Source organism: Chiloscyllium plagiosum, chromosome 16 (genome assembly GCF_004010195.1).
Source record: "Chiloscyllium plagiosum isolate BGI_BamShark_2017 chromosome 16, ASM401019v2, whole genome shotgun sequence".
In the NCBI taxonomy this organism is placed as follows: domain Eukaryota; kingdom Metazoa; phylum Chordata; class Chondrichthyes; order Orectolobiformes; family Hemiscylliidae; genus Chiloscyllium; species Chiloscyllium plagiosum.
The window spans coordinates 53,817,091-53,834,011 of NC_057725.1; the positions used below are offsets into that span (position 1 = coordinate 53,817,091).

At 41.1% G+C, this 16,921-nt stretch overlaps 1 protein-coding gene across 4 annotated transcripts in view; it reads left to right on the forward strand.

Annotated features, from left to right (window-relative positions):
* The window catches only part of LOC122557924 (protein phosphatase 1 regulatory subunit 12A-like), a 146,866-nt gene that overhangs the window by 91,736 nt on the left and 38,209 nt on the right, over positions 1–16,921 (forward strand). For 3 of the 4 annotated variants that reach the window (XM_043706146.1, XM_043706150.1, XM_043706149.1), the window contains 3 exons: positions 2,569–2,781; positions 5,183–5,268; positions 7,885–8,094. In XM_043706146.1, the coding sequence (XP_043562081.1) occupies positions 2,569–2,781; positions 5,183–5,268; positions 7,885–8,094 (509 nt within the window). The remainder of the gene's footprint in view (positions 1–2,568; positions 2,782–5,182; positions 5,269–7,884; positions 8,095–16,921) is intronic. The other variant, XM_043706148.1, reaches the window with a different exon arrangement.

Below are 16,921 nucleotides of genomic sequence, written 5' to 3' on the forward strand. Positions count from 1 at the left end.
ATACGATTTATCTTTCGTGCCTCCTGCACACTTTCTCTATGAAGTCTCTGTGCCAGTTCATCTTGAATCTATCCACACTATTCACCTCAACTCTTTTCTCTCTCTGGTTCATATAATTCAGCACCTTCCTCCGAAAAGTAGTTCAATCGAAACTGTTCACTGTTAAGTTGAAATTTCAAGAATGTTTTGCTGTCCCTTTATTGTAAAGTTAGTGATTTCCAAAGAGTTTAAAAAGCTTCAATTTGTTTGATTGCTTTAGAATCTCTTCACCAATCACTTTCTTCTCCAATGTGGATATTACCAATGATTTCTCCATTCCCAAGGGTCTCATCCAAAGAATCAGTTGTTTCTATCTTAAGATGTCCCTCCTGTATTGTGACAGATAGGGTAGTGTGGAGCTCTTGATAAGGCCAGGCAGGTCGTTTGTCAGAGTTCATTGTTACTTCGTGTGCACAACAGTGTAAACAAACTATTATCAGAATACCAGTCCTCCTCCCACCAAAATCTGCATCCCATTAGGTACTGCAGTCAGTTCTTCTTACAAAATCTCATTATTTTGCACTCACCAATTTTAGACAACCTACATTATTTGGCTCAACTTCACAGGTTGTAAATTGCTCTGTATTTGATCTTTTATACAGTTAGTTGTTGCTCTAGCTCCCCCAGGTTTGGTGGTATCAATAAACCTATACAGCTTTGATTCTATTCCAAGTTTCAAACTCTTCATGCACACAGAGTAGCACTGACCCAAACCCTTATCCCTAAGCTGCATCATGATTGGTCCATGTATAGATTGGTCTCATTCCTGAAGAAGGGCCTGTGCCCGAAACGTCGAATCTCCTGTTCCCTGGATGCTGCCTGACCTGCTGTGCTGTTCCAGCAATAAAGTTTCAACTTTGATCTCCAGCATCTGCAGACCTCACTTTCTCCATGTATAGAAACAATCCAAGGCAATGAAAGCTAACAATACATAGGCATCAAAGATCAGGGAAGCAGGACGCTACAGCTCTCTCGCAAATGTCATGCAAGCTTTAGTAGCTGTGGTCTCTGACTGTAATTCAAATGTACCAGATTTAACAAGATTTTTTTTACATGCCTTTTGGTCCCATGATCGGTGTGGATTCCCAATCAGTTCCCTGATTGTTATGAATTCACTTTGCATTGCCATTCAAATCCTGCTTATACTCAAACGTTTGCACAGATTTTCACTCAGTCCCTCCTATCCCATGATGCCAATGGGAGGTAAGTCCCTGACCTTTACTGGCATATTTTATTTGCTCCCTGTTCTTCAGTTTGTTTTCCACTTCCATTCGTCATTCTTTTGGCTAAAATTTAGTTTAGCTCTGACTGACTGCTCCCGTCACTAAAAGGCTATTAACATTGTGCACACATCCCTGGGGTTCAGCTATGGCTATATTGAAAGCATGAGTAGTAACTGTATACAAAACAGTTTAGACAGAGGAGGCCACTGAAGAATAAATGCTGGTCACTGGAAGAAAGCATCCTTTGGCCACTACTTTGAACAAAATTGCAAGTGTCTCCAAAAGTATTTCGAGAGAGCTATTTGAAGATATCTTTGCCACAATGGTGTTGACCAGTGGAAGTCTGCTCCAATATTGTTAGTGTTTTATCTCATAGTTCAGAATGCATTTTCGTTTGGGAAGGTTGCTGCAGCCTGTTATGAATAAATAAACAATAGATACAGGAGGAGAAAAGAATATTCAGCCTCTCAAGCCTGCTCCACAATTCGATAAGATCTTGCTGATGTGTTTGTAATCTGAATTTCACATTTCCATCTCTCTCCAATGACCCTTGATATCCTGTTGTCTAAAAGGAATCAATCTACCCCGCCTTACAAAAAATAAGCCTGCCTCCATCACAGACAGAGTTCCAGAGTTGCACAACCTTCTGAGAGAAAGAAATCCTTGCATCTGCCCTAAAAGGGTGATCCCTTACATTAAAGCCATGCTTGCTAATTCTGCACTGATCCACAAGAGGAAGCATCCTTTCCCATCTACGTTGTCAAGATCGTTGAGGGTCCTTAGAAATTCTTATCTTCTTGGACGTTACCAGACGTTACCAAAGGGTTGCTTTCCATTTCTCTGCTACTGGAAGGTGGACAGGGTGGGCAACAAATGTTGACCACTGCTACCTCTGGTATCAGTGGGAGGGGCTTGTGCCTCTTTCAACTAATACTTATTTTTTGGCTGCACTTGGTCAACTAGGCTGCATTTTGCCTCTATTTACCATGAAATAGTTTTGTTGGGTATGCGACACAGGAGACAACCGAAAGACTAAGGGATGCATACTTCCTTGCAGAAAATGAGTATGCCCCTATTATCCTAATTGTTAAAATGGTCAGTTCCTCCTCCTCTTGTCAGAAGCAGTTCAGTTTCTCCCAAGCCCCAATCCCAATTTGAGGTAAGCAGTCGACCTTTAATGGCATATTTTCTTTTCTGCCTGTGCCTCAGTTTGTTTTTCACTTCCATTGGTCATTCCTTAAACTCAACTTTGGTTTACTTCTGACTGACCACTTTGTCGCTTAAATTGTCACACTTGTGCACCCAGTTTACAGGCCCCCCTGCCAAAACGGCTGCCCAGGATGAGGAGAAGAAGGAGCAGCAGTCCCCTGCAGCGTGGCGCACTGCCCTCCGCAAAACGGGCAGCTATGGAGCCCTCAACAACTTGCAACCACCACAAGAGGAGCAGAAAGGAAAAGAGGTGGGCATTATCCGATCAGCAAGTAGTCCCAAACTGACTCTGGCTGAAACCAAGGAAAAGGTATGTGGGAGGAACTGTTGGAGCCAACACTTGAGGGAGGTTTTAGTCCATCTATTTCTTAATGTTGGCAAAAGAACTGTTTGAGAATCTTTTTATGCAGAGAATTGGTTTAATCTGGAATACGTGGCCTGAAAGAGTGATGGAAGTTTAATTCAGAAGTACCTTTCTAAAAGGAAATAGATTACATTTGAAAAGGTAATATCAGAAGAAAAAGCAGGAGTGTAGCGCTAATTGGCTGGATCCTTCCGAGAGCTGTCAGGTATGAAGGGTCAGGTGGCTGCATACTGCAAAATAAAGTCCTTTGGCTCCTCTTACAGTTCACTGCCACGGATGCTGCTTATTCTTTGGTGCATTAAGGATAAGCCTCTAAATCATTTCAGGTACAAAAACCAGAGAGATACCTCCTTTGACCATCCCTAGCTTCCCCAAAAAGAAATCCAGGACACCAAAGTGGTATTGCTACTGTCACTGGAGTAGCCATTAGCTGATTCACCATGCTGGGCACAACCAAATCCTCTTGTGGGAGAGGGAAAAGGAGACCTAACCCTTCTCCACTGGGAGAAACCATGCTCAGGGGCCCACACAGTGAAAAGCAACCTCTGAACAGAAGGGAGGGACAAAGGCCAACCACTCCCTTAGGGAGCAGAGGACAGCCACTCCCTCACAAGGGAGTTGTTTCAGCTGTTTCACAAAACAGAGCAAAGACCTTCTACAGGAAAGAAAGAAAAGACTCCTATTGAGAGTGTGTGTGCAAGGGCAACTCTGTACAAGTGCATCTGTCTGGGTATATGAGAAAGAGATAGAAAGGAAGGTAGAAACAGCAATACACTGGGAAGTCAGCCACATCCTCCCCAACAGATAGTAAGAAAGTAAGCATCTGTCAGTGTTTAGAACAGGCTTCACACTGCAACCCTGCAGAAAGTGAGAACTCCCAAGTTTTTCACAGCCTAAATGTGTTCTTGAGGTGACTACCACATGTCAGAAGTCACCTAGATAATCATTAGTTGACAATCTCAGCCCCTCTCAAGACAGAGGATAACTTGTGTTGGAACTGGATAAGTCATATTTATGGAAAAGGAAGTTGAAGTTAAGACGCTTCTATCTCCAATTTGCTTTAAATTTTGAGGATAGTCCATGCAACACTTATCAAAGTTAATAAATGCTGCACTATTTAAAACAGTAGTGTTGGATATGGCAGTATGCAGAGTGGTAACTGTGCACCATTTTCCCTGCTCTACTTGTTCTGGGTGTACTTAGTGGAGCACGAGTAGATTGAAAGCTACACCTTGCCTGAGAACATCAAATAGGCATTGTCAAGGAACGCTTTACCTCAAGTCAAAGTCCTTCACAAAGCAAATCAGCTTTGTTGTAGCTCTAGAGATGTGAAGTAAGAACAGAAAATGCTGAAAACACACAGCAGTTTGTGCAACATCTGTGGAAATAGAGTTAGTGATTCAAAATAAAGCAAGCTTTACATTGCAATAATCTGTGTTATACCTGATCTCAGAACATTTGATGGAATAATCCCAAAGAAACTTTATTCTTTTTCCAATTACTTGTGTTTTTTGACTTGGGATTGTTTAAAGGAGCTTCTGTCTGTATTTGCACTGAATGTTGAATTTTTGGTGGGACAATATAAAGCATGACATGCTGCAGGCAACAAGGGATTTTGTATAAATTAAATTTATGTTGGATTTTGAGGAGTGCTCAATGGGCAGTAGAACTGCTTTATTTCACATTAAAGTTAAACAGGATATTAAATTATGGTTAAGAGAGTATAAATGTTACCAAAACGTTTTTTTTAAATACTCTGCATCCAACCTCTCTTCAACTATGAAATTGCTTGATTCCAGCACAGAATGCATTTCACCGTTCAGCTAATTCTTTCTAGAAATTGTCAAAGTGCTTTCTGGGATGGAATAGAGGAATCCTTAAGTGTCACTGATTGAAATTGCTGGATGGATCAGAGGGACCTTTAAACTGGATTGAAACTATTCCTAATCTTGCATAGGTTTATAGGATAATGGGGGAAAAAATCAGCATATTAAATGCCATCTGAACCAAATCTGGAAGTGCATAATAGTGCATGTGGAAGAGTTCTGCTTAAGATATGCTTAATACATCAATAGTGAGATTGTTCTGCTACTGTCTGTGATCTGAAAATGCTTCATTGATGCTTTACCCGGTATCTAACGCACCATGTATGTGATACATTGATGTTCAATGAACCATGTAGGCAAATTTAGCATGTAGTATTTTTGACATGGGAACATAATGTGAAGGGGAGAAGCTTTCCTTTATCTAACATGTTGTATATAATCTAAATGGGAACGTGCTCCAATGTTCTGTGCTGGGTGCAACAACGTTGGATTAGAGTTTACCCTTTGTTCCTGTGTTTCAGGAGAAGGAACCCCGATTAGCCCGAGTGCCACCCACTCCAACAAGGAAGCTCTTCACGATTGGAGATGCCAATGAAGATAAAACTAGGTGGGCAGATGAACTGCTTCCCTCAGCTTATTAGACCAGCATGCCTTGCTTGATTTTTGAACTGCTGTATAGTCAAATATTGCAACTCAATATATAAATATCCATGTAATGATCTCAACCATGTTAGCACCACAAAGATCTGAATTAAGAGTTAATCTAAATATTAGTCTAATTTGACTCTACTTCCCATACATTGTCAGATATGGTTTTACAATAAAGTAATCAAATGGAGTTATATTTTACCTGGAGCCATTGACTCTGAAGAATGAGTAGCGGTATTTGGGGATACTACATTAGCTCAGTGACTCCTCCTCCTCCTCCTCTGTGTTCAGCTGACTGCATATGACTGGGAAGGCTCTGTGAAATTGCAAATATGAGTCAAGTAAAATTCAAAAATCAAGCAAAATTCTCAAGTCCAGATGTTCACTGGTTAGTTGGGATATCTATTCCAGTGAAATGTTACCAAAACAGTATAAAAAAATGTATTTACTGGGCTATAGGTACCTGCACCAAGTTCTTCTCCACTTCACCTACCTTAAATAGTCATGAAAACTGGAATTTGGGCCTGAATGGACTTCTGATTTCAACACTTGAACAGACTCTCCAGATCTGATTCTGTGCTTCATTGAGCTTCAGTGTCAGTACATGAGTTGGAATGTTGCAATTGATTTTGATCCAATGGGATAAGGAGGGTGGTTGTTGTGGATGTTCAAACCTGTGAAGGTTTACTGAGAACATGCTTGGGAATTAAGCACCAAGAAACCTAAGCATAGGCCACAATTTCCTATGAGCCTTTTTGCCATTCAGTTAGATCATGGCTGACTTTTAGGTGAACTATGGAAGATGGTGATCAGGTTGTAAGATGTAATTCAGGTCAGAGCTTAAAAAATTCTTAATTTCAAACTTAAAACTACTCAGTGACTGAGTATTCACAGCCCTCTGGGGTAGAGAATTCCAGACTCGCTCCCCCTTTTGCTGAAACCATGCCATCTTAACTCTGAACCCTCCAGTCAGGAAACATGTTCTCAACATCTATCCTCTTCAAGCCCCTCAAAAACTTGTGTGTTTTAATGAGATTGCTTCTTGATTTTTTTTTTTAAACTCCCAGAGAATGTGGGCCCAATTTGTTCAACCTGTCACTGTGACACATCCCTTCATCAGTTTGACTAATCTAGTGAACCTTTGTTGTGGCCCTTCCAAAATAAGCATCTCAATCATTTTATACGATGATCAAAACTGTTCACGTAATCCAGGCATGGCCTCACCAAAGTTTTGTACGATTTTCACAAAACTTCCTTTCTGTTATACTCAGTCTCCTTGCAAGAAAGCCCAAAGATTGTTATGATGCCATGATAGCTAAATAATCTGGAAGCGCTCACTGACTCGTCTTGGCTTAAGGTATCTGACTGTTTGGATGAAGTATTTGACGAGAGATGAGAATGGAGTTGTATCCAAACAGAGATCTGAACTTTAGTTCGGGAAATAAGAAACCAAAGCAATGGTAGAATTTAAGAAAGTTACAGGACTGGGCGGGGATAGAAAATATATTCTGCCTTACTCACATATGCATCTTTCTTTGCAAACAAGTGCATGCAAGCTTGTAAATTAGCTCCCTCAGAATACCTTATTACTTCTATGAGAACTGAAACTGTGTTGCTGGAAAAGCGCAGCAGGTCAGGCAGCATCCAAGGAACAGGAGAATCGACGTTTCGGGCATAAGCCCTTCTTCAGGAATGAGGAAAGTGTCCTTGTAGAGGGAGGAAGAGAGCTTCTTCAAGGAAGACATCCTTGTAAGAGGATTCGCAGTAGGTTAAAATCTTCGAGAGAAAGTGAGGGCTGCAGATGCTGGAGATCAGAGCTGAAAATGTGCTGCTGGAAAAGCACAACAGGTCAAGCAGCATCCAAGGAACAGGAGTTGTAGAGGGAGGAAGAGAGCTTCTTCAAGGAAGGCATCCTTGTTTGTAGAGGGAGGAAGAGAGCTTCTTCAAGGAAGACATCCCTTGTAGAGGGAGGAAGAGAGCTTCTTCAAGGAAGGCATCCTTGTTTGTAGAGGGAGGAAGAGAGCTTCTTCAAGGAAGGCATCCCTTGTAGAGGGAGGAAGAGAGCTTCATCAAGGAAGGCATCCTTGTTTGTAGAGGGAGGAAGAGAGCTTCTTCAAGGAAGGCATCCTCATTCCTGAAGAAGGGCTTATGCCCGAAACGTCGATTCTCCTGTTCCTTGGATGCTGCCTGACCTGCTGCGCTTTTCCAGCAACACATTTTCAGCTCTGATCTCCAGCATCTGCAGCCCTCACTTTCTCTCTACTTCTATGAGAAGTCAGTTCTATATATTTATCATTCATCATGTGAAGTTCTGTAATCTAAACGTCTCACCTTCCCTCTGACTTGGATTCAACCATAGGTACTGAGCTCACGGTAGCATTCAGGTGGTGACTAAGACTGATGGAATCTGCACTACTTAACATGTTTGTTTGCCCTGACTGGCCTGTTCTTTAGCTGAAAATGTTGTAAACAAATGATAGCATATCGAAAGATATATGTAGAAATATTAATCTAGCCATTAGACTATTAGTCGTTGCCTGTTTTGTGCTATTTGTAATTTTGTTTTACAATGCAGTGACTCCACAGTCCCTTTGTCTCGAAGTACCTCTTACAAAGGGCAGCGAGAGGATGACTCTGGCAATCCATTGATCAGCCTGACCCGGGGTTCATCCTACACACGTAGACAGACAGAATTGGAGAGCAGCAAAAGGGATAAAGACTTGAATAACACAATACCAAGCAGCGCAGGCATCTCCACGGCTGCAGTGTCTGGTTATCCAAAAAGGTTTGTGACTAGTTTGTAGAGTATTCTTTAGCTGCTTGGTCATAATGAGCTTATTCCTTACCTTTCTTTAAAAGAGATTGAACTCTGGAGCTGATCTTAATCCTTTTAATGAGGTTTATTTTTCCCTACGTTTGGTTTACGTGGGGAAATGACGTTTCATTTCCTTATATCCTCTTTACCACTTGAGCACACTGTTCTCACTCACTGAAATATTCTTGCTAGCTTTAATGAACTATTGGGACCTGACGGTTCATTTCTTTGTTCATTTCATTTGATGATATTGGTTAACTGGTCATTCAACTCCATACTGTGTGTAGGAGCTTACAAATTTGATCTTGCAAATGTCATTTGAGCATTTGGGATGTCCTGAATAACTTATAATAAAAGATTTTTTTTTCTTTCACGAATGACAGGCACAACATGAAAGTGTAGAGGAATGTACATGGGTTAATACTCTGATGTGCTGTAAGTGTGTCTTTCACCGTGTTTCTCAGACAATGGATTAACATGGGGTATGTTGAAGTGCTGTGTAGTACACAGTGGGATTACGTAGGATTTTTTTCTAGAGTGCCTTAGATACATAAAACTAGGAAGATAAGACTAAGGAGCACTTATGAAGCCATTGCCATACTGGATCTATAGTTCAAAATGCGCTATACTGCAACAACACCAAATGACTGTACAACTGACATGAATTACTGAAAAAGCAGCTCGGAACTCTGCTCAGTGGAAATGTTTTTGGGGGTGGGGACAGAGAGATTAGCATCCATTCCATCAAAATTGACCATTATTTTATCAGTCTTGTATCACTTACATCAGCTACTAAATCCCAGTTGTTTGCTAAGTGGTCTCACTATGCGTAAGAGGATCTCCTAAAAAAAAAAGCTTCTTCATGGAGGAAATGCTGGATTGAAAATTGTGGCAATGACTACTGCATTCCACAGTGCTCCTCTCCTGCTTGAGATTTTTGGAGGTGGAACAAAAGGATGAAAGAAGTCGTGGTCAGGAGGTATGTTTACATCAGAGGTAAATTGCTCACATCTCCATTTGCACACATAGACAGTAACATTCCTTCCTGGGCGTGTCTGAAGATAACTGCCTTTGGTGGAAATCTTCACCAGGGAGGTAGTGGCTGCATTGTGCATCTGCTGAAACCTTTGGGTACAAGCATTGCCAGTAATAGTCACCATTCTGAACCTTTGACTTCTTTCAAACAACTACACAGATCATCAGCAGCAGCATTTAGCGTGTACATTTGCCTCAACCAGACCATAGATGGTTTCTTTACCAGGCTGAGCACTTTACTCTCGAGGATATAATGAATGTACAATGAGAGGATACTTCACTTCTTGAGGCTAAACTGTCAAGATACAAGTCAAATGTATCTACAAACCTTGGCTGATCCAACAGAGTGTTGAGCCCATTGTCAGGTGATGACAGAATACGATTATGGTCTAGTAACTTTTCGAGTAGCAGATATATAGAGTCTGTGGATTATTTGGCTCTGGAAGAAACTGAGCTGTGCTGACCTCTTTCATTACCACCAGTGCTTCTTCTCACATTATTCTGTGTCTCACGAGTTGCTCCTTCTCAAACTAGCTGAATGTAACTGTATCAGGTTTTAGTGAGATGCAAGCCTCTCTCCTGGCACTGAGAGCATTGCCTGGTACATGTAGGCATCTACCGAAATTGGAGAAGCAGCGTATGCTAGAATGCTGCCTCCTTGAAATTGCTTTGAATAGTATGTACATGACAACGTATAATGTGCTAAGTGACCTTGCATTTTTGCTTTCTGAAATAACAAAAACAAGCAAACCATCGTCGTACAAAGTCTTGTACTTAACTAACCAAGATCCAGTCAAGGAGAACATGTGCTGTTTTTGTTTAAACACTGACAAATAATTTCCACAATCATTCTTCCGGAGACCTATCAGATCCCACTTTCCAGTTCCTTATTTGTGTGCCCAATAAAATAAAATCCTAGATTCCGCTCTGTGACCTGATCCATCACTGCATCGTGCAATCTCGAAATGAAAGGATTGATTTTATTGATTATTGTTACTGGCAGAGCATTAATGTAACAGGCATGCAGTAGGAATTCTGGCTTGGAGTTTAATTGGTTTCAGGGATTTAGATATGAGTCCACTTACTGGATTGAGGAGCTGTTCTTACAGAATCCCATCCAACTTTAACTCGGAATCAAATGTTTCACCTTCTGCTCAGCTAACTTCTATTAATTTATGCAAATTAAATACAACACTTTCTGGCTTACCCTCTTCAAAAGGGAGCAATCTGAAAGTATATGATTTGCAGTTTATTTTGTATCTCTGTACTCTTTTGTTTCCACACTGTAGAGAATCTAATCTAATCTAATCAGTTGCGCGGTGACATGTACCTCAAGTAACAAATACCCTTAAGGCAATGCTGTTCATGCACCCAAACACAGGCAACTTGGCACAAACTTGGCTCTTGGATATTTTCAGATGAGTCCAATTAAGTTAAAATAATTTTAACCAATAAGTTATTTTCTTAAAAATTGAACTGAGGTTTTGAATGTTCGAAAAAAGTCAGTGTCACAGTTGGTCCTTATTAGGTTTATTCCATTAAGCCAGAATTCAAGCCCACAATTTTCCAATATGTCTTAAAGTCATTAAGCCATTCGTCATCAGAAAATCAAGTTCCTTTCATGATAAAAGAGGAAGTTTTATATATGAGAGGGATGAATAGTCCCTCTGTACTGATGCCAATTGCTGTTATATCTTTTGAAAATCAAGGGAAAAAAATCCTTTGGAGTGGGAAAAAAATGCTGGAAATCTGAAACAAAAACAGAGATTTCTGTACACCAGACAAAACCATAAAGTAAACAGCATAACTTAAGGGGGGGGCAAGCTTTTGTCAAACTGTTCGTTCGTCTTTTTAATAGGAGGCATGTCTAAATTCAGTTACCTCAGAAAATTGAAATGGGGAGTGTCGGAAGGAATTAATTAATTACCTTTTTTCTTTGAATGAATAAAAATTGTGACTTCTCTGCCTTTTTAAATGTTAGTGGTGCAGTGCTTAGTGCTGAATGCAGACAGCGGAGGACTCGGGTTAATGCAAAACTAGCACCATTTAAAGCTGACCTGTACCTCTTAAAGTGGGAAAGTATTATAGTTGTAGCAATTGCTAAAAGTGGTTGTGGAGAATTTGACCAGCAGGAGAGTGAATGTGATGCAGACTCCATTGATGTTCTGACACAGCACTGGAGGTCTTGGTTCATGAGGTATACTAAAAGAGAGAAGTTTACAAATAAGAAAATTCATCCATTGACTTTGTCTGCATCAAAAGATGATAGAGATTTGTTCTGAGTTTTTGCAATGTACTGAGGACCTTGATGTAGTGAAAGAAGAAGTTTAATGATTTCTTGCAAATGCTCAAGGTAAGTAAATTAATTGTGAATTACCATATCTGTAGAATAGAACCATTAATTTCATGCATCGTTTCATTCACCAAAAGCCCTTTCACTCTCCTACAAGTGGTTTCTATAACCATTGCTTATATCTCCTATTTACAGTTTCGTCTCAGCCTCAGCCCCTTAGCAACACTGCAAATCTCACAGGCAGTTACATAAACCTGGTAGCCATATCACCAGAAACCTTGCACTATATCCATTCACACAACTAACTTTCTTGCAAGGTCACACATAAGCACTGCTGTGGAGGGCTCTGATGTGGTTTCTGATGGGGTGACAGATGGGGAAAGGATGATAGATATTCACTCGGAGTTCCTTGGTGCATTGGCTGTCTTGCTGGAAAACGTGTTGCTATTGTAAATAAACATGGAGGAGTCTGCCATCAATCCTGCATAGAGTTTTGGTGAGAACTGGGAAGGATCATATTGGGGGACATGCTAGCCAATTCCCAGAGAACACATGCAGACTGACTCCTCACCTTTCATGACAGCACATGCAGATGGCACACAGCATCTGAATGCTGAACAGAAATCTGAGAGAAGTCATGCAGTTTTGGCTAATAGCGTTGCAAGCAGTACTTGCTGCTGTGCAGGCTCAGTCTGCTTCTCTCATACTTGTGGATGCTGGCAGTGGCTCAGTTAAATATGTACCTGCTGTCCTGTCTCAACACTAGTCCTCCCACCACTGCTGCTTTGTTAAGTGTCCTCACTGTTGCCTGTCAGTTAGCCAACTCAGATTTCTGCCAGTCATGCCAGTGTCATCTAAATTGAGCCTTTTAGAGCTAGAAGTGTGCGAGCTTATCAGAGTGCAGCCTTTTGTTAAAAGTCAGCAGCATGCCTTTGGATACCCATATTACATCTACTGATATAACACTGCAAAGCAGTGGTAGGCTGGGTAAAGACTCCAAGAAGCTAGGAACTAAGGGAAAGCAAATAGAGAATTAGTTTGACTTTGATTGGAAGTAATGATGTTTTGTATGTTTAAGTTGTTTCATTGTGTGTGTGTTGGCTTTTAGTTCATTATTGTGACTCAAGTGGACATTGTAGTGGTCAATAACAGATGAAAGATTAAGGTGTGGAGCTGATGTTAAAATAATGATTGGAGTTGCATTCAATGGTGTACCAAATGGGCAAGCCAATCATTGACAGAAAATACTGGGAAAGTGGGTGCGTTAGTGGTCTCCTTCTCCTTAACTGCTCCCCATAGGCCTGGTGGCAAGGGGAATTCCATTATGATGGCAAGACTGTGCAAGATACAGCAGAGCAGGAGAAATGTTGGCAAGTGGTATAGAGAGTACCTCAGGGCTTCTCTAAAATGATCTAGGCAGCTTGAGGATCTCCAAGGCCTGCCTGATACTTTCTGTGGCTGCATGGCTCTCGTTATATGTGAATGCACTGGAGTCCTGAGCCGACTGGTCAGCAGATGACCCTTGCTGCCCAATAATCTCTCTCTAGTCGAGGGTTTCTCAATGTGGGTGTTAGGACCCCAAATGTATGGTGTGCTTCAAGGCAGCAATGGCTGACTTTGTTGTAACAGCCAGCCTCCTGCTCTAACAGACAGTCTCCCACCTTGTCTCAGCCGAATCCCTCCAGCCCGGCACCGCCTTCCTGACCTGCAGTCTTCTTCTTGACCTCTCCGCCTCCATCCTACTCCGACCTATCACCCTCACCTTGACCTCTTTCCACCTATCACATTTCCAACGCCCCTCCTCCAAGTCCCTCCTCCCTGCCTATTATCTTCTCCTGCTGAACACTCTCTGCTCATTCCTGAAGAAGGGCCTGTGCCCGAAACGTCGAATCTCCTGTTCCCTGGATGCTGCCTGACCTGCTGTGCTGTTCCAGCAATAAAGTTTCAACAGTCTCCCCTATCACCCCACTCACTACGGTCTCACTGTGGGAATCATGACAATTTTCAAATGTCAAGATAGGGTCACAGTGAGAGATTGTTTGTTTGGGAAGTAATGCTCTACCCCTTCCTGGTGGCATTAAAGCTGATACTACTGTGGACTGGTGCAGAGTGATGGCTGTCGAGATGATGGGTATTGATGAACATGATTCCTGGTAACAATGAAATCATTTCCCTTCAGACGACAGTAATTTCCCCAATTTCTGGTACATACTGGGAATGGAGGAAGCAGTTAGCTGAATCTGCCAGTTGCATGAGTAATACTAGTGGCAGCTGGGAGCACTGAACTGTCACTGCCATGTGCTGAATGTACTTTAAAAACATGTGGCCAGGACCATTCCGAAATACCGATAGACCTGGCCACGATCAGTGATTCTGTCTTTATTAATAAGCTAAGTCTTGAACTAACTGTCGTGAAGCATTTGATCAATTATTCTCTTTCAAATGCACGTAGAGTCTCCAGAATGCTCCTTTTGAATCTTGGATGCTGGTTGCATGAGAATTCTGGATGATTGGGATCTGAATAATGAGAACTTTGCAGTAAATTTCTGCAACAGTCCTTATTTTACCTTTTCTTGGTTAGCCCCTGTGTATTCTTGTTCTGTAATTAAACTAGAAATAATGCCTAGTATTAACTTTTTTCACTCAGCTTAATAAAGTAAATATCTTTGTTTTTTTCCCCCAAGAATGATCCAAGTTTTTTTTTTAAATTGTTGCCTATAACCCAGTGTCCCAACAATAAGCCTTTTCTCTAGGAATTGGATGCTTCCCTTGTGATTTGGTGTCCAGAACTGAACACCATATTCGAGGCACATGGTTGAATAAACTGTTTATTTTGTTCAGCACTGTTCTGTAATTACTGAATATGATCAATGTTGAGTTTATGTCCACTCCCAGATCTCAGTCAGCCTTTTGTCTCAGCTAGTTCAACATTATTCCTTTAAAATGTGATCTATATGGACTTCAGTAAAGCATTCGACAAGGTTCCCCATGAGAGACTGGTGAGCAAGGTTAGATCTCACAGAATACATGGAGAACTAGCCATTTGGATACAGAACTGGCTCAAAGGTAGAAGACAGAGGCTGGTGGTGGAGGGTTGTTTTTCAGACTGGAGGCCTGTGACCAGTGGAGTGCCACAAGGATTGGTGCTGGGTCCTCTACTTTTTGTCATTTACATAAATGATTTGGATGCGAACAGTTAGTAAGTTGACAGATGACACCAAAATTGGACGTGTAATGCACAGCGAAGAAGGTTACCTCAAATTACAACAAGATCTTGACCAGATGGGCCAATGGGCTGAGAAGTGGCAGATGGAGTTTAATTCAGATAAATGTGAGGTGCTGCATTTTGGGAAACCAAACCTGAGCTGGACTTATACATTTAATGGTAAGGTCCAAGGGAGTGTTGCTATACAAAGAGACCTTGGAGTGCAGGTTCATAGCTCCTTGAAGGTGGAGTCGCAGGTAGATAGGATAGTGAAGATGTTTGGTATGCTTTCCTTTATTGGTCAGAGTAGAGAGTACAGGAGTTGGGAGGTCATGTTGCGGCTGTACAGGACGTTGGTTAGGCCACTGTTGGAATATTGCGTGCAATTCTGGTCTCCTTCCTATCGGAAAGATGTTGTGAAACTTGAAAGGGTTCAGAAAAGATTTACAAGGATGTTGCCAGAGTTGGAGGATTTGAGCTATACAGAGAGGCTGAACAGGCTGGGGCTGTTTTCCCTGGTGTGTCGGAGGTTGAGGGGTGACCTTATAGAGGTTTACAAAATTATGAGAGGCAGGAATAGGATAAATAGACAAAGTCTTTTCCCTGGGGTCAGGGAGTCCAGAATTAGAGGGCATAGGTTTAGGGTGAGAGGGGAAAGATATAAAAGAGACCTTAGGGGCAACTTTTTCACGCAGAGGGTGGTACATGTATGGAATGAGCTGCCAGAGATGTGGTGGAGGCAGGTACAATTGCAACATTTAAGAGGCATTTGGATGGGTATATGAATAGGAAGGGTTTGGAGGGATATGGGCCGGGTGTTGGCAGATGGGACTAGATTGGGTTGGGATATCTGGTTGGCATGGACTGGTTGGACTGAAGGGTCTGTTTCCATGCTGTACATCTCTATGACTCTAAGTAATTATGCTTTCATTTCTTCCAGTATATAAGAGCCTGCTCCATCTTTTATTAATTCAAAGGTTATATACTTTACCCAGAGTTCCCACAGTTTGCTTATGTGACAGATTTTAATGTTCTTCAGTGGATGCCTAATCACCCGGAGAGAGGCACAAACTGAATGTCCCATTTTTGCACCATATTTAAACTCTGTCCACATCAACAACCTTTCATGCTTGTACAATGAGATGATATCTCTTCAGCTATCTTTCAATAGTCACGCTCAGAATCATTATGGTTGTAATTTTGTTTACCTATAATCGTTCCTCCCATGCATCCAATGATTCTTTACATTCTCAATTATGGACCAGTCCCAAAAGACCAACGGTAGTCAATTATTTTTAAAGCTCATTACAAAAATTTTCTCTTTACCCATAGTGATTTTTAAATGGTACAACTTAAACCCAAATACTTTTTCATAAAATCTATGCAGGTTAAGCTTACAGTGCTCTTTATACTCTTCTCTCATTGTGTTTACCTTTTTCTCTCATTTAGCTTCCATATCTGCCTTCTCCCCATTTGTAAGACATTTTGAGAAAAACATTATTATTTTTCCCCCCTGTATTATTTCCAGACAGTTGCTTACATCTGCAATTTTCATTGTAACACATTTTCTATAATATAGCAGAAAGCAGCATTCTCCATCACTGAGTTTTGAGATACTCCTGATGTTTCTGTATTGAAGAGGCCATGAGCTGTCATTCACTCTGGTTGTCACCTCACTTGCATTTGTCAGAGTGAAATAAAGAAGCTTGCATTTATATGGTGTTTTGCTATATCCTCAGTGCACCCTAAGGCACTTTCCAAATAATGAGTTAGTTTTGAGTTTTACTGACTGTTGTTATCTCATTGAATACAATGATCAATTTGCATGCAGGAGTCTCTCAAACATCGAGCAGATGAATGACTAAATAATCTGTTTAGTCTTTTGTGAAGTTGCATGAAAGAGGAGTGTGAACTTGTAATATCTTTTAAACAGTAGTGTGCAATTTCTCTTCATTTTCACTCCATTATTGTAATTTGAAGTTAATTCAGAAACTTCTGGCTCCTGTCTCTAGTTCTTACTTTGTTATATTGACTGAATATTTAATTATGCAGTCCCACTCATTCTCAATGTCAGCACCTTGCACTTGATACTGTTATTATCTCAGCTGATGTTAATACTTAACAAGTCAGATCCCAGAGTGAAATCTGGCTTGATAAACCCTACTTTTTTCCCCTTATTCATGATGGTCAGTCACGGAATATAATCATAAGATTCTGATGTGCCTTTGTAACACAGAATAAAATGTTTATTAAACAAAAAAACA